At 43.4% G+C, this 26,405-nt stretch overlaps 1 protein-coding gene across 10 annotated transcripts in view; it reads right to left on the reverse strand.

The window, feature by feature from the left end:
- Positions 1–26,405, reverse strand: part of TNN (tenascin N) — a 135,288-nt gene that overhangs the window by 31,963 nt on the left and 76,920 nt on the right. For 9 of the 10 annotated variants that reach the window (XM_073011758.1, XM_073011757.1, XM_073011756.1 and 6 more), the window contains 5 exons: positions 20,971–21,234; positions 17,557–17,823; positions 16,648–16,911; positions 5,858–6,124; positions 4,246–4,509 (listed from right to left, as the gene is read on the reverse strand). In XM_073011758.1, coding sequence (XP_072867859.1) covers positions 4,246–4,509; positions 5,858–6,124; positions 16,648–16,911; positions 17,557–17,823; positions 20,971–21,234 — 1,326 coding nt within the window. The remainder of the gene's footprint in view (positions 1–4,245; positions 4,510–5,857; positions 6,125–16,647; positions 16,912–17,556; positions 17,824–20,970; positions 21,235–26,405) is intronic. The other variant, XM_073011760.1, reaches the window with a different exon arrangement.

Raw genomic sequence — 26,405 nt, forward strand, 5'->3', positions numbered from 1 at the left:
GATTTAGAAAAGGCTGAACTTTAGAACAAAGGATGGCATCCCATCTTACCATCCCATCGCCAGGAGCTCTCCATCATGTTATCATTAATAATGGTAGAATTCTACTTAAAACACCAGTCAAAGGCCCCTGGTCTCCATTTCCAAGGAAACAAACCACTGGACATAAAACTGGAAGATCTTCTCCCAGTTTTTATACATAAAAAATTTCTGTCCTTGTAATTCTCATCAAAATAACAGTAAAACTTGCTAAGCAACAAGACGAGCCACCAAAACTGCTGTGGATATAACCTCTTTTCTGATCTCCCTGGTATCTAGTTACTTTGAGAGCCGAGGTCATATCCTCCAACCTTTCTGACTTATAAAACAGGAGGAGAATGCAGGCCCAGGGAAATGGAGATACAGGCTAAGTTCCTGTTGACATCTTATGTTAAAGCCAAGACTCTTCACTCTGAATTTTGGGCCCTCCCACACTCTCAAGGACTTTGCTGCAGATCTGCCCTTTCTCTCCTGTGTCATCAATCTCTTCTTCTCTGTCATCAGTCCCAGACAAGCAAGGTCTAGAATCCCCCATCCTCCCCCATATCATTCCATTTCTCTGCAACCCTAAACTGACAGATTGTCTCAAGAGAAATGTCTACATACCCAACTTCACTGCTTACTCTCCAATCAATCGTGTTTGCATCTTTCTATGCCACACAACTAAATCTGCTAGTCTAAGTCACCAACAACATCTGTATTGCCACCTCTAATGGATACTTGCCTTTCTCAACTTTACACTGCTTCTGGGTGGCATTTGGCAGAGCTGATCCACGCCCTCCTTCTTGAAACACTGTCAACCCTCAGCTTCCGTGACTACACACTCCCTTGATTTTCCTAACTCACTGGCTCTTCTTCAGTCGTTTGTCAGTAACCTTCAAACACTGGAGCACCCAAAGCTCCCTTTCTTTGTTGTTTGCTTTGTTTTGTTTTGTTGATACAGAGTCTCGCTCTTTCACCCAAGCTGGAGAGCAGTGGTGCCATGATAGCTCACTGCAGCCTTGACCTCCCAGGCTCAAACAATCCTCCCATCTCAGCCTCCTGAGTAGCTGGGAATACAGGTGCATGCCACCACACTCAGCCAATTTTTGTATTTTTTTTGTAAAGACAGGATTTCACCAGGCTGGTCTTAAACTCCTGAGCTCAAGCAATTCACCTACCTTGGCCTCCCAAAATTCTGGGATTACAGGTGAGAGCCACTGCACCTGTCCCAAAGCTCCCTCTTTTCCTCTCTCTGCTTTTTCGCCTAGGTGATCTCACTCATGCCCGTGACTTTAAACACCAACTAGATGCTAATCGCTCCACAATATCTATTAATTCTGAGCCCCTCACTAGTTTATACAACTGCATCTCCACCACAGTGCCTGGCCTGTATTAGACACTCAATACATATTTATGTAATCAATAAATGAATCACTCAACTAACAAGGAATCTCACAAGTATCTTGAACTTAAATATTTAAAAGTCTTGATGTTCCTCCCCAAACTTTTTATTTCTCAGTCTCCCCTCTCAAGAAATGGTAGTTCAATCTCCCATGTTGCTCAAATAAATCACACAGGTCATACCTGAGTCCTCATTTTCTTCCTACCTCAAATCTATCAACAGGTATTATCATCCATACCTCAAAAATATATTCCAGACATCCCCTCTTCTCTATCCCTTTTGCCATCACACTTATCTAGACAATCAGCATTTTGCACCCAGACTTTTCTAGCAGCTTCTCTACGAATCTCACCACTTCTATCCTAGGTCATTTTATCCATTTATTCTCCTCACTGTGGCCTGGAAAGTGTTTTTTAAATGAACACTGCATCATATCACTTCTAGTATTAATAAATATAGCCCACTTAGTCCTCTAAGCACCACACGGTCCTGGCTGACCTGCCCCTCCTCCTCCCACCTCATCTCAGGCTACTTGCTCTCCCACCTACTATGCTCCAGCAAAACCAGCCTCTTTTCATTTTCCAGCCATCCCCGGTACTGTTCCAGCTGAGGGACATCACACATACTCTTCCCTCTGCCAGAAACGGCTAGTTTTCGCCAACATCCATTCTCCCCCTTCTTCTGTAAGCATACTCACTGTCCAACAGATCTCTCTGCAATGATGAAAGTATTCTATGATCGGCACAGTCCGATACTGTAGCCATTAGTCACATGTGGCTACTGAACATTTGAAATGTGGCTAATCCAAATAATAAAATTTTTTATTTTAATTATTTTTAATTAATTAAAATTTAGGCTGGGCATGGTGACCCATGCCTGTAATCCCAGCAGTTTGGGAAGCCGAGGCAGGAGGATCACTTGAGCCCAGGAGTTCAATATAGTGAGACCCCATCTCTAAAAATAATTAAAAATTAGCTAGGCTTAGAGGCATGTGCCCATGGTCCCAGTTACTTGGGAAGCTGAGGTGGGAGGATGGCTTGAGCCCAGGAGGTCAAGCCTGCAGTGAACAGTGATAAAACCACTGTACTCCAGCCTAGCTAACAGAAAGAGACCCTGTCTCTGAAAATAAAATAAAAATAAAAATAATTTTAATAGCCACATGTAGCTAGCAGCTGCTGTGTTGGACAGGACAGCATAACTGAAGTAAAGCTGGGCACAGGGCCATCCAGCTAAAGACCTCATTTCCTAGCCTTTTGTGCAGTGAGGTCTGTCTGGGACCTGGCAATGGAACATGAGAAGGGCTGATGTGTACAATGCCCCAGTGATGCCCTGACCTTCAGCATGCCTCTTCCCACTGGCTACAATGCAGACAGGGTGGTGACCAGGTAAAGGAGGGCAACTTGCTAGGGATGACTAAGCAACAATCACAGAAGCAGCCTGGGTCTCCTGGATGAGGAGTGACCGTATCAGCCCTGGCCATTCTTCAGAGAGGAATACACTCCTTTCCTGCTGAAGCAACTGCTGTTTGAGTGTTTCTGTCAATGTATAGCAATAGCATAGCAATCCTATTACTACTCACCCTTCCCATCTACAAGACATCCTTACCCTGTAATTCTCTATACCTATACCATGTTCATCTCCTTCAGAGAATTTAGCACAATTTACGAGTTTAAATGTGTTTTCTTATTTATTGTCTATCTTCACACTAGACTTCAAGAGAGTAGAGATATTTGTTTTGTTCGGCACTGTGTTCCCCAGGCCTGGCACTTAGACGATGCTCATTAAGTCAGTTGCCTACTGCAAGGAAACAAGGCTCCAGCCGCCCAGGTGAATACTTACTCCTTTCTATCACACAGCGTCTATTCTGTCAAACCTACACAAAATAGCTTGCCACAAAACAGGTTTTTAATCAGTGGTTTTAAGAATTTTATATTGGTTTTACATTATTTTCTATAATTGTCTATAGCTGAGAGACACAATGATTGAAAACACAGGCTTTGGAAAGAGTTATAAGACATTTGTGGGAAAAGACATTCGTGGGACTGCTCCCACTGGGTCCAGTACTGTAGTTTTTCAGACACGCTTGAACCAGAGCAACTCCATCTTGAACAGGAACTGGGTCAAATAAGGGTGAAACCTACTGGGCTGCATTCCCAGACAGTTAAGGCATTCTAAGTCACAGGATGAGACAGGAGGTCGGCACAAGATACAGGTCATAAAGACCTTGCTGATAAAACAGGCTGCAGTAAAGAAGGCAGCCAAGACCCATCAAAACCAAGATGGCAATGAGAGTGACCTCTGGTCATCCTGACTACTATACTCCCACCAGTGCTATGACAGTTTACAAATGCCATGACAATGTCAGAAAGTCACCCTGTATGGTCTAACAAGGGGAGGTATGAATAAGCCACCTCTTGTTTAGCATATCATCAAGAAATAACCATAAAAATGGACAACCAGAAGCCCTCGGGGCTGCGTTGCCTATGGCTAGTAGCCATTCTTTCATTCCTTTACTTTCCTAATAACTTGTTTTCACTTTACTCTATAGACTCGCCCTGAACTCTTTCTTCCATGAGATCCAAGAACCCTTTCTAAGGGTCTGGATTGGGACCCCTTTCCTGTATTCTGTAACACTTTGTTCTTTCTTTAGGTGAATGAAAGTTTTTGTTTTGTTTTGTTTTGTTTTGTTTTTTTACAGCAAACTCTCCTAAAACACTCTGCAGCCCTGCGGTTACAGATGCCAAAAGCAGCTGCATCACCACTCAGCTGCAATAGATCAAACTGCATTAACTACCCCGGTTTGCTCTTCTCTTCACTCCTATTACCTGTCTGGGCCTTGGTGTCAGCCTTCTTGCTCTCCTGGTTCCCCTTCTGGGCCCACACGTGCACCGTGTACTCCACGCCCGGCCTCAGGCCCGTCAGGACGGTGCTGCTCTGCTCCTTCCCCACTGGAACCTCCCTGGTCTCTCCATTGGCAGAGGTGTAGCGCACCACATACCTGTCAATGGTGGCCTGCACCAGGTCCCAGGAGACAGTGGCTGTATTCTCTGTCACCCGGTCAGTGACCAGGTTTTTGGGGCTGTCAATGTCTGGAAAAAAAAAAATGCTGATCAATATGCACTATGAACCGGTCCCAGAGTGCAGAAACTCATGACCATTTTGCGTGGGGTGAAACCCTTTCATGTTTTATGGGGTTTCCGCCTCATATGCTCTTGTTTTGTTTTTAGCTGGTTCATGGACATCATCTTCTCCCCGGAGATACATCAGGCTCCTCAAGTAAAAAGCAAAATAGATCAGAAACTGAAAATCCAGGCTGTTACCTCTACCAAGTCTTTAGCAAAACAAATCTTTTATTCATCTAGAAAGGGTATATCAAGCCCCAACTCTATGCACGAAATGTTCTAGACAGTGTGCAGAATCCAGAGTTGGGAAATACATGGTCTCTGCTCACAAGGAACTAACAATTTTGTGTCTGGCATCATGTCAGTAAAGACCTCCTATTTCATACTAGAAGATTCTAAAAGCCACCCCTAAATATAAGCCCCTGGAGGAAAAGGGCAGCATCCTATTCTCCTGTGTTCCCAGTGCCTAGTAGTGGGCAGGACACATGGAAAGTACTTACTATATATTATTAAATAAATCAGCAAAAAGCAAAACCCTGGGTGAATATTCTCTAGTATATCATAGATTCACTCATCATGCTGGTTTGCTGATTAAATCATGGTACAAAATATGGTTAGATATCGCTTCCACTAAAATAAGAATATAACGCAAGAGCTGTCCTTATCCTCAAAACTCTGGCCAATGTATACTCTGCTGTTCCACAGAGGGGAACATGCTCTTTTCTTGTTTAAGCAACAGTTATTTGGTTGTTCTGGTCATGTGTATCCTATTGCTATTTACCCATCCTATCTGAGAAACATCACTACTTCATTATTCTCTACACCTACACCGTGTCATCCCCTTCATAGAACTTAGCATAATTTCTAGTTATAAATTTGTTTTATAGTTATAATATGATTCATTTGTCATAAACCAAATGATATACATCTCCTTGCTATGGCAGATGTGACATCTACATTCTTAAAGTCAAATTTTCAGTATACTATTGACAAAATTTGATTTTCATTTTCTGTTCCCACTCACAGACTCACTAAGAGACCCTTGATACTGTCTACGGCAAAAGATCCATGCAATCAGAAGAGGAGCTGATGGACATGACCATAGCTTGGAGACTGCCATGTGGCCCTGACTTGCAAGGAAACTAGTTAAAGGAAAACGAGGGATGGTGTGTGTAATCTGTTATGAAAGGATGGACGCCATCCCACTCTTCCATTAATCATTGATTTCTGGCAATGTCGGAGAAGGAAAACAAAACTTGTCATCCATTGACTTAGCATGAAAGCTCTTATATTCCCAAAGAACAATGCTCCTTACCTGTCTGGGCCTTGGTGTCGGCCTTCTTGCTCTCCTGGGCCCCCTTCTGGGCCCACACGTGCACCGTGTACTCCACACCAGGCCTCAGGCCTGTCAGGACAGTGCTGTTCTGCTCCTTCCCCACCGGAACCTCCCTGGTCTCTCCGTCCTTGGCAGAGGTGTAGCGCACCACATACCTGTCAATAGTGGCCTGCACTGGGTCCCAGGAGACAGTGGCCATATTCTCTGTCACCCAGTCAGTCACCAGGTTTTGGGGGCTGTCAATGTCTGAAAAAAAAATTGCTGATCAATAAACACTATTAACAGGTAGCAAAGAGTGAGATCTGGGCATTTCACTTGTGGTGAGGCAGTTTCCTGTTCTTATGGTTTCTCCATATCACATGCTGGTTTTCAGTCGTTTCATGGATGTAGACCTTATCCCCACAGCTGGATTCTTGGATTTTCAATAAAGCAACACAGGAGAGTGGTATGAGTACTAAATCCAAAGTCAGAAGAACTGGGTTCTAGTTCCAGCCCAGAGAGGCAGAGTAGAGGTGCAGGGTGGAGCCAGGTTACTAGCAATCTAATCCCAGCTCTGCTATCTGCCAGCTGTGGCTCTGGACAGTTCAGTTGCTGCTGGCTTGGCCTCAGCTTCTTCATCTGTAAAATCTGAGGTTTGGGTTTGATAAACTTTTAAGATTCCTTCAAGCATGAATATTCCATGCATGTAATTAATTTCATAACTTACTAACTTGTTTTTGTGACTTTGGGCAAATTGCTTTACTTTACTTCTGTATTTGTTAAAAGCGGTTGTGAATGATTATTGCACTTACCACACTCTGAATAGCTCTGTAAACCAAGAGAAAAAAATGTTATGTGCTTTGAAAATGTTAAAGTATTACAGTGTTTACCACTCTGAAGCCACAGAATATTTACTCTATAATTTAAAACGTAATTAAGGGCAAACCTACCTCTCTGCCTCAATTTTCTCCACAAGAGAAAAAAAGGCAGGGAAAAATAATATTAGTACATATTGTACAGAATTATTGTGAGTATTATATGAGTTAATAACATATTTCCTAGTGTGATGTCAGCAAGATGGCCAATTAGAAATCCCTGACACTCATCTTCTGCACAAAAACAATTACAACAAAGAATAAACAACAATACTTTTTTAAAAACTAAAGGAGAGTGCAGGATTATATCAAAGGAGAAACAGAAACTCTGGTAAGCACAGAAACTCAGGATAGCCAGATAGAGAACAGAAGGAAACCCTGGGATCCCAGCACTCCATTGCCCAGCTAAGAGCAGCTGGAAACCAGGAAGAACTTCTCCCTACAGCAAAAGGTAAGCAAGAAGATCCCAGTAGCCCCTATCAGCACCTTGTATACCTACCATCATCACCATTGGGATCTCCTACAGCTCTCACAGGCACTAAGCCCAGCTGAGGGAGCTGCCTACAGGCACACAACTATGCTCCTTAGAGATGGAGCCAATACTGTGCCCCATCCCCTGTGGCCTGCATGGCTACTGTGCTACACCATCTTGGCATCTTGGAACCGGGACTACTGTTGGTATGTGTCTTGCTCTGGGGGTGAGTAGCCATTCACTCCTTCATCCCTGAGGGTAAACTGCTGCTGAGACACCACCACTCAGTGACCTGACATCTCCAAGCAGAGCTGTGAGCAACTGTTACACCTTTCCCCATGGGGCCAAGCAGCAGTGGAACCACTCCACATCCCCATCCCCTACCCACTCATTCCAGAGCTGAAGCTGTACACTCTTTCCTGGAGAATCAGTACTTTGGTAAAACAGCTCCACCCACTTCTCTCACACTAGGCAGCACCCTACCAATAGGGGCCTGAGCCGAAACTGCACTAGTTTCAGTTCCTAAGTGAACAATGCTTTTGGCAGAGCCCTATATCCCAAGACAATGGTGTTGAGGCTATCTAGAATAGTCACATCCCTCAGGACTGAACTGGAGTGGCACATTGCCTGCTGGGGAATCAGTGCCTCAGCCAAGCTGAGCAGCTGTATGTCCTAGGGCTGTGCTGACATAGTATCCTAGGTCCCAGGGAAATACAGCAGTGGCTGGCTGAGACACCCCACCTTACTGGCTAGACAGCTCTAGTATTCTGCTTCTTTAGAGCTGGAGTAGGCCCCTTGAGTCTGAGCTCCTGAGACACTCTTCTCCCAGGGAGTAGAGTCATTGCTGTGCTGCTCCCTGCCCTGGTACAGCCCAAAAACCATGTGCTTGATTATTTTGGGGAGCTTGCTGCTGCTGCATCTGGCCTCACAGAGACTGGGATACTGTCAAGTCCCACCATTGCAGAGTCTAGAATCACCACTACAGAATTCCTCACCCCTAGGGATCCAAGTTGCCACTGAGCTCTATTGGTGCAGTTTCCCAAATTACAGCAATTACAGCCATATCTTGCACTCTGGTTTCACACTTCCAGAGCCCTTCTTTCTCTTCCAAGTTAAACCAGGGCTGCACCCTGCCCACCAGGGGTAGAATTACAGTTACAACCTGACCCCCTGAAGCCAAGCTGATAGGCACCATGGGCAACCTATATCCAGCCCTGACACAGAGACCACTCTGCATCCCAAGACTGAAGTGCCACTATAGGTTCACAAGACCCTGAGTCTAAGTAAAAACTTGCCCCACAGTTGCTTTGAGCACCTGTACTTGAAATCCAGTGCCTTGGCAGCTGCTTCTATGCCATGTCAGACCTGACACCAAGAGAGAGCCCTTCAGCTAAGTCTTCCCATTATGGGGAAAATAAGAATAGAATAGCCCTTGCCACAGCAGCCCTTGCCACCAAGGACATTAACAACCTATGCTGCCACCACCACTACCACAAACTTCTGTAGTCTAGGCCACTGATATGTTCATAGTTATTGCTGATGTCAAACACAGTCAAAGAAGCTGCACAAAGACTATACCACTAAACTTACAAGAACCACCCTTCCCAACTGGCTCATTAAAATTCAACCAAGGTAAAAGTATTTCTCTAAGAAAGTCACTCTAGAAAGTTTGGAAGAAGCAATTGTTCAACCAGACACACAGACCTCAATGCAGGGACACAGGGAACAAGAAGAAAGCAAGAAAATATGACAACACCAAAGGAACATAATAACTCTCTAGAAACAGACCCCAATTAAAAAGAAATCAATATATTGTCAGAAAAGGAATTCAAAATAATGATCTTAAGGAAACTTAATGAAATTCAAAAAATACAGATAGACAATTTGATGAAATCAGAAAAATAATACATGATATGAATGAGAAATTCAATGAAGAAATAGATATCACAAAAAAGAAACATAGCTAACAAATTCAAAGAATGAAATTTAAAAATATAATGAAGAGTTTCAACAGCAGATTTGATCTAGCAGAAAAAAGGAATCTCTGAAGTTGAAGATAAATTGTTTGACATTACCCAGTGAGAGAAAAAAAGAAATAAAAATGAAAAAGAGTAAAGAAAGCCTACAAAACCTATGGGATACTATTAAGCGAATAAATATTCATATTATAGGAGCTCCAGAAAGAAAAAAGATGTAAAAAGGTATAGAAAACCTACTTAATGAAATAATAGCTGAAAACATACCAAGTCTGGGGAGAGATATGAATATTCAGATCCAGGAAGCTCAAGTCCCTAAATAGATCCAACCCAAAAAAGGTGCTTCCTGAAGTATATTATAGTCAAGTTGTCAATAGTCAAAGACAAAGAGAAAATTCTCAAAACAGTAAAAGAAAAGTGTTAGGTCACATATAAGGGAATTCCCCTTAGACTAACCGTAAATTTCTCAGCAGAAATCTTATAGACCAGGAGAGAAAGTGATGATGTAGTCCATGTATCTGAAAGGGGTGAAAAAAACTGTCAACTGAGAATACCATACCCAACAAGTCTATTATTCAGAAATGAGGGAGAAACAAAGTCTTTCCCAGAAAAGCAAAAACTGAGGGAACCCATCACCACTAAACTGGCTCTACAAGAAATGCTCAAGGGAGTCCTACATCTGGAAGCAAAAAGATGATAATCACAATAATGAGAACATAGAAAAGTATAAACTCACTGGCAGAGCAGATACACAAAGGAGAAAGAAAAGGATCAAGCCTCAATACTACAAAAACCTACCAAACCACAATAATAAACAATAATAGAAGAAGAAATTAACAAAGGATACACAAAATAATCTAGAAAACAATTTACAAATGACAGGAGTCACTCCCGTCCTATCAATAATAACCTTGAATGTAAATGGATTAAATTCCCCACTTAAAAGATAGACTGGCTGAGGCCGGGCACAGGGTTCATGCCTGTAATCCCAGCACTTTGGGAGGCTGAGGCAGGCTGATCACTTGAAGGTCAAGAGTTTGAGACCAGCCTAGCAAACATGGTGAAATCCCATCTCTACTAAAAATAAACACACAGAAAAAAATTAGCCAGACGTGGTGGCACATGCCTATAGTTCCAGCTACTTGAGGGGTTGAGGTGGAAGAATCACTTGAACCTGAGAGGCAGAGGTTGCAGTGAGCCGAGATTACACCACTGCATTCCAGCCTGGGCAACAGAGTGAGGCTTTGCCAAAAAAAAAAAAAAAAAGATAGACTGGCTGAATGGATCTTTAAAAAATGACCCACTTGTGTGCTACCTACAAGAATCTTCCTTCACCTGTGGAAACACATATAGATGCAAAGTGAAGGGATGGAAAAAGATATTCCATGTAAACAGAAACCAAAAGCAAACAGGAGTAGCTATGCTTACATGAGATTAAACAGATTTTTTAAGTCAAAAGTATAAAAAGAGGCAAAGGAGGTTATTATGTAAAGAAAAAGAGATCAATTCAGCAAGAGGATACAAGTGAGATTTATCCCAGGGATGCAAGAATAGTTCAACATATATAAATCAATAAATGTGACACATCACAAAGAGAATGAAGAATAAAAATACCATCTCAACAGAATGAAGAATAAAAAGATCATCTCAACAGATGTAAAAAGTATTTGATAAAATTCAACAATGTTTCATGATAAAAACCCTCAACAAGCTAGATATAAAAGAAGCATACCTCAACACGCTAAAGTCCATATAAGACAAAGCCACAGCTAACAATACACTGATTGGGGAAAAACTGAAAGCTTTTCTCTAAGAACCAGAACAAGACAAGGATGACCACTCTTACCACTCTTATTCAACATAGTACTGGCAGTCCTAGCCAGAGCAATTAGGCAACAGAAAAGAATAAAGAGCATCCAAATTGAAAAAGAGGAAGCCAAATTGTCCCTGTTTGCAGATAACATGATCTTATATACAGAAAACCCTTAAAAGCTCTACCAAAACACTCTTAGAACTGATAAATTCAATAAAGTTTCATGATACAAAATTAACATGTAAAAATCAGTAGTGTTTCTATACACCAGCAATGAACTAGCAAAAAAAAAAAAAAAAAAAAAAAAAAATCAAAGAAGCATTCCCTTTCACAACTTTCACAATAGCTACTTTTAAAAACACACCCATAAATAAATTTAACCAAAGAGGTGAAAGATCTCTACAAGGAAAAACTATAAAACACTGATGAAAGAAATTGAAGATGTCACTAAAAAATGGAAATATATCCTATGTTCATGAATGGGAAGAATATTGTAAAAATAACTGTACTACCAAAAGCAATCTATAGATTCAATGCAATCTGTATCAAAATTATCAATGACATTCTTCAGAAAAAACAATTCTTTTTTTTTTTTTTTTTTTTTTGAGACAATCTTACTCTGTCTCCCAGGCTGCAGTGGAGTGGCATGATCTCAGCTCACTGCAACAACCTTCTCTCCTGGGTTCAAGTGATTCTCCTGCCTCAGCCTCCCCAGTAGCTGGGATTACAGGCATTCACTATCATGCCCACCTAATTTTTTTTGTTTTTGTTTTGAGACACAGTTTTGCTCTTATTGCCCAGGCTGGAGTGCAATAGCATGATCTTGGCTCACTGCAACCTCTGCCTCCCAGATTCAAGCAACTCTCCTGCCTCAGCCTCCCAAGTAGCTAGGATTACAGGCACCTGCCAACATACTCAGCTAATTTTTGTATTTATTGTAGACACAGGGTTTTGCCATGTTGGCCAGGCTGGTCTCGAACTTCTGACCTCAGGTGATCCACCCACCTTGGCCTCCCAAAGTACTGGGATTACAGGCGTGAGGTACCGCGGAAAGCCTTTTCTTTTTTTTTTTTTCTTTTGTATTTTTAGTAGAAACGGGGTTTCGTCATGTTGGCCAGGCTGGTCTTGAGCTCCTGACCTCAAATGATCTGCCCTCCTTGACCTCCCAAAGTGCTGGGATTACAGGCATGAGCCACTGCACCCAGCCTAGAAAAAACAATTCTAAAATTCATATGGAACCACAGAAGACCCCAAATAGCCAAAGAAATCCTGAGCAAAAATAAAGCTGGAGGCATCACACGAGCTGACTTTAATATGTACTACAAAGCTATAGTAAACAAAACAGCATGGTACTGACATAAAAACAGACACATAGACACAATGGAACAGAATAGAGAACCCAGAAATAAATCCACATATTTAGAGCCAACTGATTTTTGACAAGTAACCAAGAACATCCAGTGGGGAAAGAACAGGCTCTTCAATAAGTAGTTCTAGGAAAACTGAGTATCTATATGCAGAAGAATAAAACTAGACCTCTATTTCTCACCTTATTCAAAAATTAAATTAAAATGGCTTAAAGAATTAAATGTAAGACCTGAAACTATGAAACTACAGAAGAAAACATTGGGGAAACACTTTAGAACATTGGTCTAGGCAGATATTTTGGGTAAGACTGCAACAGCACAGGCAACAAAAGCAAAAATAGACAAATGGAAATACATCAAACTAAAAAGCTTTTGCACAGCAAAGGAAATAATCAAAATAATGCAGAGACAACCTACATAATGGGAGAAACTATTTGCAAGCTGTCTGTATGATAAAGTATTAATAAACAGAATACATAAGGGATTCAAACAACTCAATAGCAAAATAATAATAACAATCATCATCATCATCTTATTTTAAATTGGGCAAATGATCTAAATAGACATTTCTCAAAAGAAGACATACAAATGGCCAACAAACATTTATGAAAAAATGTTCAACACCACTAATCATCAGGGAAATGCAAATCAAAACCACATTGAGATATCATCTCATCCCAGTTAAAACTGCTATTATCAGAAAGACAAACAATAACAGGTACTGGTAAGGATGTGGAGAAAGGGGAATACTAGTTCACTGCTGGTGGGAATGGCAATTAGCACAGCCACTATGGATAAAAGCTATGGAGTTTCCTCAAAAAACTAAAAGTAGATGTACCATATGATCCAGCAACCTCATTGCTGAGTATACATCCAACAAAAAAGGAATCAGTATATCAAAGAGCTATCTGCATACCCATGTTTACTGCAGCACTATTCATAATAGCCAAAATACTGAATTAACCTAACTGTCCACTAGTGGATGGATAAAGAAATTGTGATATATATATGTATGTGTGTGTATATATAATATTATATATTATATAACATTATATATTATATTAATAACATAAAAATATACAATGTATATACATTATATACATTATATATACACACACACATACATACATACACAATGGAATACTATTCAGCCATAAAAGGGAATAAAATCCTTTCCTTTGCAGCAACATGGATCGAACTAGAGGTGATTATGTTAAGTGAAATAAGCCAGGCACAGAAACACAAACATTGCATGTTCTTACTTATATGTGGGAGCTAAAAAAATTGATCTCATGGAAGCTGTGAATAAAATGATGGTTACTAGAGCTTAGGAAGTGTAGGAGTAAGCGGAATGAACACAGGTTGGCTTAAGGGTTTAAAAATACAGTTGGATAGAAGAAATACATTCTAGTGCTTGGTAGCACAGTAGGATACTATTAACAACAATTTATTGTACATTTCAAAATAGCTAGAAGAGAAAATTTGACATGTTTCTAACTCAAAGAAATGTTGAATGTTGAGCTGATGGATATCCTGATTACCCTGATTTGATCATCACACATGGCAAGCATGTATTAAAATATCATATGTACCTATAAATATGTATATTATTATGTGTCAATTTTTTTAAAAAAGATATGTCTATTATGAGTTCTTAGCACTGAGTAGATGCCCAATGACCATAAGCTATCATTATTAAGACCAGCTTGTTGATACATTATAAATACAAGAAATTATGCTCCTCCATACCACATACACAGAAGATACTTAAAAATACATTCACCAAAAAACAAAAACAAAAACAAAAAACTAGCATTTCTTTGTTCTAAATAATTCATTACAAAAGTCATTTTCCCAAAGTCACTTGCTCACACATCCTACTACACATGTTGGTTTAGGCTGTAACCCCAAGAAAATGGGTATCTACATTCCAACCTGAGGGACCACAGTCAAAGCAAGATCAACAACAGTTTTGTGACCCTTGGCTGACCAACAGTTTTCACCCTATAAAAGATGTTGGAGAAGTCAATGAGGTGGGACTTAAAGAAGGGATTTATTTGGAAAAAGATACACTGTGAGTCCCATGGGTGAGGCCCAAGCCTTGAATAAGCAGTTTTCAATAGAATCCCTGACAGACTTTGTTTTGTATACCCTAGAGCAGCAGTTTTCAACCAGGGGCAATCAGCAATGTCTGGAGACACTTTTGGTTGTCACAACTCAGTGTGGGATAGGGGGAGACATCAGGGATGCTGCTAAACATCTTACAATGCACAAGACAGACCCCTGCAACAAAGAATTATCTACCCCAAAATAGCAATAGTGCCAAGGGTGAGAAGCCCTGCCCAAAGCTTGGGGATCCATATGGGCTGGTGTCTGACATATGCTAAAATATCTAAGAGGTAAGGAAATAGCTGGTTGCTGCGACACAGAGCCAAGATAGGCTGTAGCATTGCAAAAGAGTTGCGCATCTGGTTGAATGGACAAAGGATGCATGCAGGTTCTCCATGGACCAGACTTGGGCCCAGCACAGCAGGGTAGGCCTGGGGTTGTGTTAGAAGCTGTCCAAGAGGATCACCTAGAGGGGCAGGGCGACCCCACCAGAGAGACGCTGAGGGAACCCCTGATGTATTGGCAGAGGAAAGGAAGTAAGAGACCAGTGGAAGACAGGCATTTGCCTACAGTGAGAGACCCACAGCGGAAGAGGAGCACAGAAGTGCTTCATGACGGAGTCAGCTTTAGCACTCGTCAGGCTCCAGGGCAGGCCCAAACACCTGTTACAGTCAAGCATGACCTTCCACGACCCCCGGCTCCCTCCTCCCTAACCCCTGGCCTCTATTCTCTCTTGATCCCTCACTTCTCTTCCTCCTGACCCCTCACTTCTCCTCATCCTGACCCTTCACCTCGTCCCCTCCTGACTCCCTCAACTCTTCCCCTCCTGACCCATCATCTCTCCCCTCCTGACCCCTCACCTCTCCCCCTCCTGACCCCTCACCTCTCCTCTTACTGACCCCTCACCTCTCCCCCTTCTGACCCCTCACCTCTCCCCCTCCTGACCCCTCACCTCTCCTCTTACTGACCCCTCACCTCTCCTCTTACTGACCCCTCACCTCTCCCCCTCCTGAACCCTCAGCTCTCCCCCTCCTGACCCCTCACCTCTCCCCCTCCTGAACCCTCACCTCTCCCCCTCCTGAACCCTCACCTCTCCCCATCCTGAACCCTCACCTCTCCCCCTCCTGACCCCTCACCTCTCCCCCTCCTGACCCCTCACCTCTCCCCCTCCTGACCCCTCACCTCTCCCCCTCCTGACCCCTCACCTCTCCCCCTCCTGAACCCTCACCTCTCCCCCTCCTGACCCCTCACGTCTCCTCCTCCTGAGCCCTCACCTCTCCTTTTACTGACCCCTCACCTCTCCCCCTCCTGAACCCTCACCTCTCCTCCTCCTGACCCCTCACCTCTCCTCCTCCTGACCCCTCACCTCTCCTTCCCCTTGACCCTTCACTTCTCCTCCTTCCTGACCCTTCACCTCTCCCCATCCTCACCCCTCACCTCTCATCAGTTTACCTCTCCCAGCAACGCCAAAGATAAATGGGTGAGAAACTGCATACAGCAAGCTAGAAGAGCAGCACTTGAGGTACACAGCAGAAAATACAAGAGAAACTGCATGTCCCCTGCCTGGAGCAGGCAGCTGGCCCACAGGTGGCCCAAGCTGAGAGAGAGGAGATTTCATGTAGGGAAGTAGGGACTATTGCATGAAAATGACATAATTACTAAAATGATACATCTGGGGAACTAAAAATGACTAGATATTTGCTTATTTTTAGCTAATGAAACACTGTTATTATTTCTGCCTAAAACATTCATTCGGAGGGCAGGAACAAAAACAAGCTTGCAAAGGGTTTAAACAGGCGAGGAATGTTTTTTTTTTTTAAGGTGTTTTTTGATCACAATCCCTAAGTCTGGCTCCCTCAGCATGATAGTTACTTCTTAATATTTATTCCTTGTCAAGGTGAAGCAGTTAGTGTGTTAATGACAAAGGTACTCAGGCAAAGAAGAAACAAAGAACTATGTGCAGTGGTCAGCCATCTTTAAAGACTAGAGTTTGGAGACCACCACTTAGGCATTCTAAGAGAGGCCAGTAAAAGGAAGTGAGGGGTACACAATGTATTATGGGAGGATACCAACCTGCTCTTCCATAAAGCCTCCCTTTATGCCAAGGTCAGAGAAGAAAACCCCATGTAGACAGACCCTGAGCATGGCACTGGTACAGCGATAATGCACACTCCTTACCTGTCTGGGCCTTGGTGTCAGTCTTCTTGCTCTCCTGGTCCCCCCTCTGGGCCCACACGTGCACCATGTACTCCATGCCCGGTCTCAGGCCCGTCAGGATGGTGGTGCGGTGCTCCTTCCCCACCGGAACCTCCCTGGTCTCTCCGTCCGCAGAGGTGTAGCGCACCACATACTTGTCAATGGTGGCCTGCACCGGGTCCCAGGAGACAGTGGCCATATTCTCTGTCACCCGGTCAGTCACCAGGTTTTTGGGGCTGTCAATGTCTGGAAGGAAAATATTTGGAAAGGTTTAAGCTCTGAAGCCATGGAAGACATATCCATCCCTCCATCTTCATCATTTTCATCTTCCCGAGCTCTTTTAGAACAAGGCAATGGCATTCTCATCCTGAGTCTCCGCTGGGAGTCTAAGGAGAAAGTAGCCCTTGGTTCTGAAGTTCAAAGGAGGAATCATTATAAATGAGGCATTCTTTCTCGGCTTTCAGTTCCCTAAAATGTGGGAGGAACGATGTCTTCTCAGAAGCACATGGCACATCTCAACCTCCAATTAAACAGCTGCCATGACGTTTAGGGTTCCTAACTTAACATTTTATCAAGGGCTGCTACACTGATGAGCACTCTCAAAGTATTATCACAAGCATTGCAATGACCAGATCCTGTACACATCTTCTGCTAAAAGCATTGTTACTATAAGACTTTACTTTTCCCTTCCAGTGCGCCAAGTGGTCTCATGAACAGCTCATCACTGTCAGGGAAGAGCAGCCCACTGCCATCACCACGAGAGCTCAGTCTTTCATCTTTAAGACTTCTAATTGCAAAGTCTCTCTGCTCAGGCCACATCCTTTGATACCATACCCATTCAAATCCACAAGCTCAAAACTCAATTCCAATTGACCATCTCTCTTTTGTTACCTGTTGGGGCATTGGTGTTGGCCTTCTTGCTCTCTCGGTCCCCCTTCTGGGCCCAGACGTGCACTGTGTACTCCACACCTGGCCTCAGGCCTGTCAGGACAGTGCTGCTCTGCTCCTTCCCCACCGGAACCTCTCTGGTCTCTTGGTTGTCAGCAGAGGTGTAGCGCACCACGTACTTGTCAATGGTGGCCTGCACCGGGTCCCAGGAGATGGTGGCAGTATTCTCAGTCACCCGGTCAGTCACCAGGTTTGCTGGGCTGTCAATTTCTTTAAGAGAGAGATGAAAGAAGAATGTAGCCTTTACCACCCTCTAATTCCATAAAGATAGCACATACACAGTCAAAATCATAACCTCAACAAATGTCAGAGTCTCTAATATGTCAATGATTGAGTTAATGTAAAGGTCTAATTAAGCAAATGGTCTGAAATTCCAGTAATAAGCTGATAACATTTAATAAGAAGTGGAGTTTTCAAACAAAGCCAGCATCTTTATCAACTCTATAAACTTTTCCCGTAAGTTGCTTTGGAATAAAAGGAATTGGTCTTCACATTCAAATTTCTCCTTTACCCTGGATTTATATAATATATTCTTCTAGTTCCTGACTCCTTGTACTAGAAAGCAATTATACTGAATAAACCTCTGCATCTGCTCTAATATGTTCTTTGAGAAGAAAAATATCCTAGAAGTAGTAGCCATCAGTTCTTTCCATATAAAACATTATATCTGTGGCCAGGGAACCAGAAGACTTTTTACTTGATAGTATCCGAGGTCTGGGCTAATAAAAAGAATAAAACTTGTAGACTCTGTCTGGGTTTCTCTGTGATTAAACTGGGTTAGAACCTGGGCTCTATCTCTTCCTGGTGGCTAACTATGGACAAGCCATGTAATTTAAGTATCTGTCTCCTCAACTCTATGAAGAAAGAAATACCAGTACCTACCTCATAGGTTATGGTGAATAGTAAATGAGATATTGCATAGCAAATGCTTAAATATAAGTTGCTATTATTAATGGCATGTGAGGCATGAAATACCACTTTCTCCTCAAAATGTACATCTTTTGGGAGTCAAAAATCCAAGCAATTATGTGTGTGGTTAGCATGCCTTTATTATCCTCTTTCAGAAACTACCTCCTCAAAAAAGGCTGTAGTTTTTGTGACGGGACCTGCATTTCATATCTGCACAGGACCACTTGCCGAGGGGGACAGGCCAGCATGGTGGAATGCACAGCCATGTGCAGTGACTCACCCTAGGGAGCAGAGTTCAGCAAGCACCACAGACATCTGACATGAGGACAAATGATTTAGCACCCAGGATTCTGAGATGGCTTCATCCTTCACTGGTGCACCAAACACACAGACCGGCCCGCGACAAAAACCCCTTGAGATGGACCTAACCTGTCATATTCTCACACCTTAGCCTCTGCATATGCTGCCTCCCGTGCTAACTCTCACCCATCCTTCCAGGCTTTGTTCAGGTGTCACCTCCTCCCACAGCCTGCATGACCCCTATCCTGTCCCAGTCTGTGGTAGGTCCCCTTTCTTCAGTTCCCCATAGCTCCAGGGACCTTTGTTTCCTCTAGAACATAACACACTGTCCTTTATCTTTTTCACTTGCCTTCTCTACCCAGAGGAGTGTGAATGTCATACGGGCATGAACCATGTCCTTCATGTTTGTGCCCCCAGAGCTCAGCTCTGGTCTGACCCCTTCCCAGTGGCAATGCCACCCCCTAGAGGTTCCCTGCTGCTCACACAATCCCTGCCTAAGAAAAGGGAAGGTTCTTCTCTATTCCAACTTCCTCTGTTTCAAAAATGGGCCAGGCGCGGTGGCTCACTCCTGTATTTCCTAGCACTTTGGGAGGCCAAGGCGGGTGGATTGCCTGAGCTCAGGAGTTCGAGACAAGCCCTGGGAACACAATGAAAACCTGTCTCTATTAAAAATACAAAACTTAGCCAGGCGTGGCGGTGGGCGCCTATAATCCCAGCTACTTGGGAGGCTGAGGCAGGAGAATTGCTTGAACCCAGGAGGTGGAGGTTACAGTGAGCCGAGATCGCGCCATTGCAGTTCAGCCTGGGTGAGAGAGCAAGACTCCATCTCAAACAAACAAACAAAAAATGCCGACCCAAATGCTCTTTTCATGACGCTCAGAATCCTAGTAAAAAAGAGAGTCAAGTGTAACGTAAACCAGGAGCGGCAATCTACAACCCACAGGCCAAATCTGATCCACTGCCAATCTTTATCAATAAAGTCTTATTGGAACACAGTCACACCAGTCCATTTACACATCATTGTCTGTGGCTGTTTTCACGCTCCAATGGCAGAGTTAAGTACTTGCAATAGAGACTGTTGGACCCCCAAAGCCGAAAATATTTACTATCTGGCCCTTTACAGAAATTTGCTGACTTTGACTTTAAACAGATTTAGATATCACCATCCTTACTGTCAATATCTTCTCTGCTCCCCTGAAGAAGAGGTCAACTATTGAGGCCCACATGGATCTAGGAGGCTGTGCACCACGAAATCTTTCAAGGGCCAAATACTGACTAACATTCTAAAAAATCGTTGCTCTCACTTATGCCATAAGAAACAGGAACGGAAGTAAAGTAACTTGCCTAAAGCCACTCAGCTAGTCAATGGCAGAACTGGGGTTAAAACCTGGACAGTCAAGCTTCTGAAACTATATTCCTAACCACCTCTCTGCTTCTCTGAGAGTCTCTATACTCAGTGACTGTCCAGAACAGAATGCAAACAATAAGCGAGGCCTTTCCCTCTGATTTCCTGCCAGGTGTTTTGGAACCTCATATGGGCTCCAGGATCAGGCTGCTCTAAATTCAGAGAAGCACCAGGAGAGGATTTAAGCAGAAAGAATGGCTGGGCTACGTCCCAGTATAGTCCCAGGACCCCTACAGGCGCAAACTGAGCAGAATGACTGGGTGAAGTATGAGAACCCTCGCAGCTTCTGAAAGCTTAAAGGAAGAATTGGTCCATTTAGTAAATGTTGACTCAGGATGCAAACTATTTCCACGGTCTAAAAGAGAGCTCCAGATTATATGCAAAGTGCCTGTACAGCCACTGCAAACTGAGATAAGCATTCAAATTCACTGTCAGCCCAGTGTTTTGAGTTTTCACACTAAAAAATGAAAATTAGAAAGTGTTACCCTATTCTGAGGGGGTTGCATACAGAATTCCAACTCAAATAAGTATGACCTTCTGCATCAAGTGAAAAGGCTGATCTCTTTTGTTTGATGTCAAAAAATAAAAAAATACATAATTATGAAAATCAAAATTGGTTTTGCAACCCTCCTCCCCACTCCTGCAAACAAAAGAGCTGATGCCAGGTGAGCAATGACCTCCTGATTCAAAAATCAACCTTCTCCCTGCCACCAGAAAACTTTATGCTCCCGTCCTTCTGTTACCTGTGAGGGCATTGGTGTCAGCTTTCTTGCTCCCCTGGTTGCCCCTTTCAGCCCATACGTAGACCTTGTATGCCTCTCCTGGCTTCAGGCCCGTCAGGACAGTGCTGCTCTCATCCTTGTGCACTGCCATTTCCTTGGTGTCCCCATCAGCAGAGGTGTAGTGCACCACATACTTGTCTATGACAGCTTGCACTGGTTCCCAGGAGACAGTTGCTGTGTCTTCAGTCACTCGATCAGTGACAACATTGGTTGGACTGTCAATTTCTTCATAAAAATACACGAGAAAGAAAAATCAGAGAAACCAATTGGTTGGTCAAGATCATAGATTGTTAAAGATCTAGTTCACCTGGGTGACGTAGTTCAATGGTCTATGTAAGGCAAGGGGGTCTCTCCATCATCAGTGACAGGTGGACAACTGGCTTCTGCTTGAACCCTAAACTGAGAAAGGACTCTCCAACAGACAACACAATCCATTCCATTTTCCATTTTCAGACTACTAAACATATTAGAGAAAACTCCTTCAAATGTAACTCCTTCCAATTGTCTACCCTAGGTAGACAGACAGAATACATCTAATTCCCCTTCCAGGAGACCAAGTATTCAAGAAGAGTCATCATTCCCCTCCCTAGTTCTCCTCAAATCAAAACAACATCGCCTCCCCTATTCATTCCTTCCAATTATGGTTTCCAGACCTGGCACTTATATCTACACATGCTCCTCTCTCTCTTTTCGAATACAAATCTCCAAAACTCAGTTCATTCATTCAACAGCACTTCACTGAATATCCATTATGTGCCAGGGAATGTAACGACATTTAGGAGTTATCACTGAGCAAAACAGTCAGAAATCCCTGCCAATGTGGAGTTTATATTCAAAAAGAACTAACCCAGAACAATATGCCAGCTATGTCCTAGACTCTGCGCTTCCCAAGAACATATCCTTAGCCCACGACCTTAGAAAGTCCCTCATTTTTCCTTTTACACAAGTCCCTGCTAACCCAAGGTCCTGCTTCATGTATTTAGGAAACAGCAGGGATGCCAGTGCATCTAGACAGAATTAAGTCAAGTGGCTGGAAGGGAGGCCAGGAAAGTGAGAGGGACAGTGGACTATGGATGGCCTTGAAGGCCATTGTAATGACACTGTCTTTTACACTAAGTAACATAAGAAGTCTCTGGGGGCTTTGAAAAGAAGAATGACCTTATCTGACTTGAGCTATCAAAGGATCCCTCCGGCTTCTGGGGAGAATACTGACTCAAGTGAACCAAGAGTGAAGGTCACCTAGGAGGCTGCTTCAATGGTGTATATGCAAGATGGCAGGGGTGCAGGCAACTGCAGCAGTAATGAAGGTCATGGAGAAGGCTGGCTTTGGAGCTTTCAAAGGTAAAACTGTCATAATCTGCTGATAGATTCGATGTGGGATACAACGAATGATTTGTTGGCTTGTGGCCTGAGTAATTTGCAAAATGGGGTGGCCATTTATAGAGACATCTATATCTCTATATATATAGATATCTGAGGGATAGCTGAGGGAGGGAAGCATTTGCAGTAGGGAGTCGGGAGAGGAAGAGGACCAAGAGTTTGCTTTTGGATACATTAAGTGGTAGAGCCAAGATTTGAACTCATTCTTATCTAACAAAGACTGTACATTTCCACTTTTTACCTCTATGTCCTAAGCAGCACTATCAATAGCATTTTCCTTTGAAACTAATAATAATAATAAATCATAAATAAAGTAAAGTGTGAGCTGAAAAGTTACTGTGACCTGAAATCCAGCAGCAGTAATAGACAGGAACTAAAGAGAGAAACTGGTCTCGAACCATTGCCTTGTGAGACAATAGTCTCACTGTGACTGTGAGCTCGGAGCCAATAGTCTCACAATAGTCTGCCACTTGTGGGCCTCCAGGAATGACAGGGGGGACAATTAGGATGCAGGCATCCACCATCTGACCCCATGGCCAGGGCCTCTGGAGGCTCTAGCAGGCTCTAAGAGGACAGTCAAGGAAGAGAGTGCAATGATAGAGAGAACTCTCTCCGCATCCTGTTACAACTTTCGGTGCAAGATATGATCCTGCATGTCAAAGGGAAGAGATGACAAGAGCCATCCAAAACCAACATCTCAATCTGGGGAAATTAGTGACAAAGTGGAAATGGAAAACTAAGGGTGCAGGAAGAACATCCTAGCAGTCCTGCTCTTGAAGTTCATGGCCCTCTCCTTCTCAAAAGTGTCCACATCTGTACAACCCCATGTCCCAGCAGTGCCTCCCACCCCATCTCCCTGCCCCAGATCTGTGCTTGCTACTATTGTTTCTGGGACCCACAGCAGAGGTCTGTGGCTTTGTGGGGTTGGTGCTGCCTGTGTGTGTTGAAAGATATATCACAGCCAGGCACAACAGCTCATACCTGCAATTCCAGCACTTTGGGAGGTTGAGCTGGGTGGATCACTTGAGGCCAGGAGTTGGAGACAAGCCTGGCCAACATGGCAAAACCCTGTCTCTACTAAAAATACAAAAAACTAGCCAGGCAGGGTGGTGCACGCCTATAATCCTAGCTACTCAGGAGGCTGAGGCACCAGAATGGCTTGAACCTGGAAGGCAGAGGTTGCAGTGAGCCGAGATCACACACCACACTCTAGCCTAGGTGACATAGCAAGACTCGGTCTAAAAATAATAATAATAAATAAAAATAATAAATAAAAGTCAATAAATAAAGGAAAGATCCATCACGTCCATATGGGTGGAAAGAGGAAGCAGCAACCAGCCCTGTAGCTCCTTTCTACCCCACCAGTCCCAGAGTTCTCAAGGGATGGAGAAGAACCAGGAAACAGCATCTTGGGCATGAAGAGTAGGAAGGTAAAACTGAATCATATTATGCTTAGGGTTATAGGAGACCTGGAGGTTTAAGGAGGTTTAAGAGAGGAGATGTGACTTCTCCAAGCTCACAGTGCCAGTACAGCTCTCAGCCCCCTGCCTTCCCTTTTCTCTCAGGTCCCCAACCACAGCAACTCAACTGAGAGGGGGTCTTCACAGAGCTTGCTCTCCTTAACCATTCCAGTGATTGGGATCAGGTGCTGAGACACAGGAATGGGAGGAAGGCCTCAGAGATGGAACCCCCATGATAGGACAGATTGCTGGAAGAGGCCAGCTTTGCAGGATTGAAACCTCTCTCTACCAAAAAGGGATCTGGAGATTATGAAATAGCTTTTCCATGCAAGAAAGCCTTTCAGCAGCTGCAGCAGCTGGCCAAATCACAGATGAGCCATAGCTGTAGCCTCTACTACAAGACAAGCTCTCCCCACCACAGCCCAACATCCTCCCCAGGCTGTAACTTCCCAACTGCTGGACACCAGCAGCCCTGGTGGGACCTTTCTCAGGGCCATTCAAGGTCAGAGAGATGTAAGGTAAGGTTTATAAAATTGGATAGGTGGAACTCGCCTATGAATACATATGTTAGTTAGAATAAAGGTATACTTCACTTCAAAGAGATCTAATTTGCAAAACCTAAACACAGTATATGGAGGAGGTTAATTAGAAGCCCTTTTCACATCAGGAAAGCTTATTCCACTTTATAACATGATTCACTACAGGGTTGGGTAGGGAATGGCTGTCTTCAGTCTAGGCTGTAACATCCAACAGACCATGTCCACACTTGAGCACGTAGTCACAGGCATTAGGAACAGATTTCTCCACTCACAGTGGCCACCTGTGAATCTCCCAGTTGGTGCAGTAGAAGATGGCACTGACGGGATGTAAAATCTATGAGAAATGAGCCTGTGGGAGGAAGACGCAGGGGCAGGACCTGTGTCATTGATTTGAAGGTGGGTTCATGGAAGAGGTGCCTTGAGACCACAATACCTACAAGTTCTGCACTCTTGTTTACACATACCTCCTCTAATGTCTTTCCATTGTGGCAACCAAATTATCCAGAAGGCACCGTTTGTAGAAAATGCACTCAGAGACGGCAACCTTTCTTCCTGTTGTCCTCCAGCTTTTCTTCTAAAAACGTTATTGAGTTTGATTTCAAGTGAACCTGAGTTGTGCCAGCTAACCATTCACTAGCTCACCCTGAGTCTCCTAAACTTTGTAGGCCTCAATGTTCTCATATGTAAAATGGAAATAATAATGCTTGCAATCCTATTGATATTATAAGGGCCAGAGATCATATTTACAAAGTCTCACAGTGTACAGAAGCCCACTAGAATACAGTGTTCACGCAAATGATAGAGATTGTTGCTGTTGTCCAGATGCTGAATGTGTGTGTTGGTCGCTGTGTGTGAGACAGGAGTTCTGAATGGTGACAGGAGCTCAGCGTAGGACATGAAGGAGTTTCCAAAGTTTTAGGGGCTAAGCCATTTCAAACGGAACACTGTGTTTGGAAATCCATAAGAAGTGAAAAAGATATTAAGAAAAGCAAAACTGCTATTTCACAGCATAGTCTAAGGAGGAAAGTGCTGAGAAAATGGATGACAAGTGAATATTCTAGGCTATAAGCTCTGCTGTGCATGGGAGCCTGTGAAATTATAACAAAGCAAGCATGCTTTGTTTTATACACACCAGGGGAAAGCATGAAGCTATTAACAGAATACCATCATCATAAGAAAAGAGAAAGGACTTTAAACTCACTTAGTCCAATTCTTCATTTTACAGATAGAGGACAAAAGAATGACATCACCTCTCAGTTAGTAGCCTCCCTTTCTTCTCATTCGATGGGAAGCATAGCTGTCAGGATATGATGCAGAAGTCCAGGGACCTTCCCCCTCACAACCCCCCACAGACACCGGCCTGGCCTATGCTTGCTGTTCCTGAAGCTGACGTGCTTCTGAGGCCGGCCTTTCTGGAAGGTGTTCCAGCGCACTTTGAGTGTGTTGGGTTAACAGGGTGAGGAATTTCAGTCAACCATTTCCCTGTCATGGTATTAGTTACACTGGGTGCCTCATTAAATGAAAAATTCCTGAATTGTGTCGTTTCCTCCCTGCACATGCTTAGGCTGTTCTTAAGTTCCAGCATTCTTTTCCACCTGGTGGGATGCAAAACGTTTGGAGAAAACAGCGATTCTTCTTTTCCCTTAAATTACTTAACGGTCTAGCCAGGTTTAAGAGTGTTTCCTGACCCTGTAAATTACAGTGTCTTTTTCTTTTTTATGCTGGTAAAACACATGACACAAATTTATTTGCAATCCAATAAAATATTCTATCCCGGTTTTAGGATATAATTGACAATAAAAACACTTTTGAGTAGTAACATTCCAGTATACGTGAAAGGCTAACTAGCAATTCAAGGCCATATGTGATTAAATGCTCTCAGACCTCAGAGGCAAATCTGGCTGACATCTAATGAGGTCATAGAAGGCTGCAGTGGAGAAACTCAGCACAGCCTGGAACCTCACGTTATTGCTGTGATCCCCTGAAGGACAAGGACCATGGCTTGTCAGCTCTGGAA

The sequence above is a fragment of the Chlorocebus sabaeus genome, chromosome 25, assembly GCF_047675955.1.
Source record: "Chlorocebus sabaeus isolate Y175 chromosome 25, mChlSab1.0.hap1, whole genome shotgun sequence".
NCBI classification, from domain to species: Eukaryota; Metazoa; Chordata; class Mammalia; order Primates; family Cercopithecidae; genus Chlorocebus; species Chlorocebus sabaeus.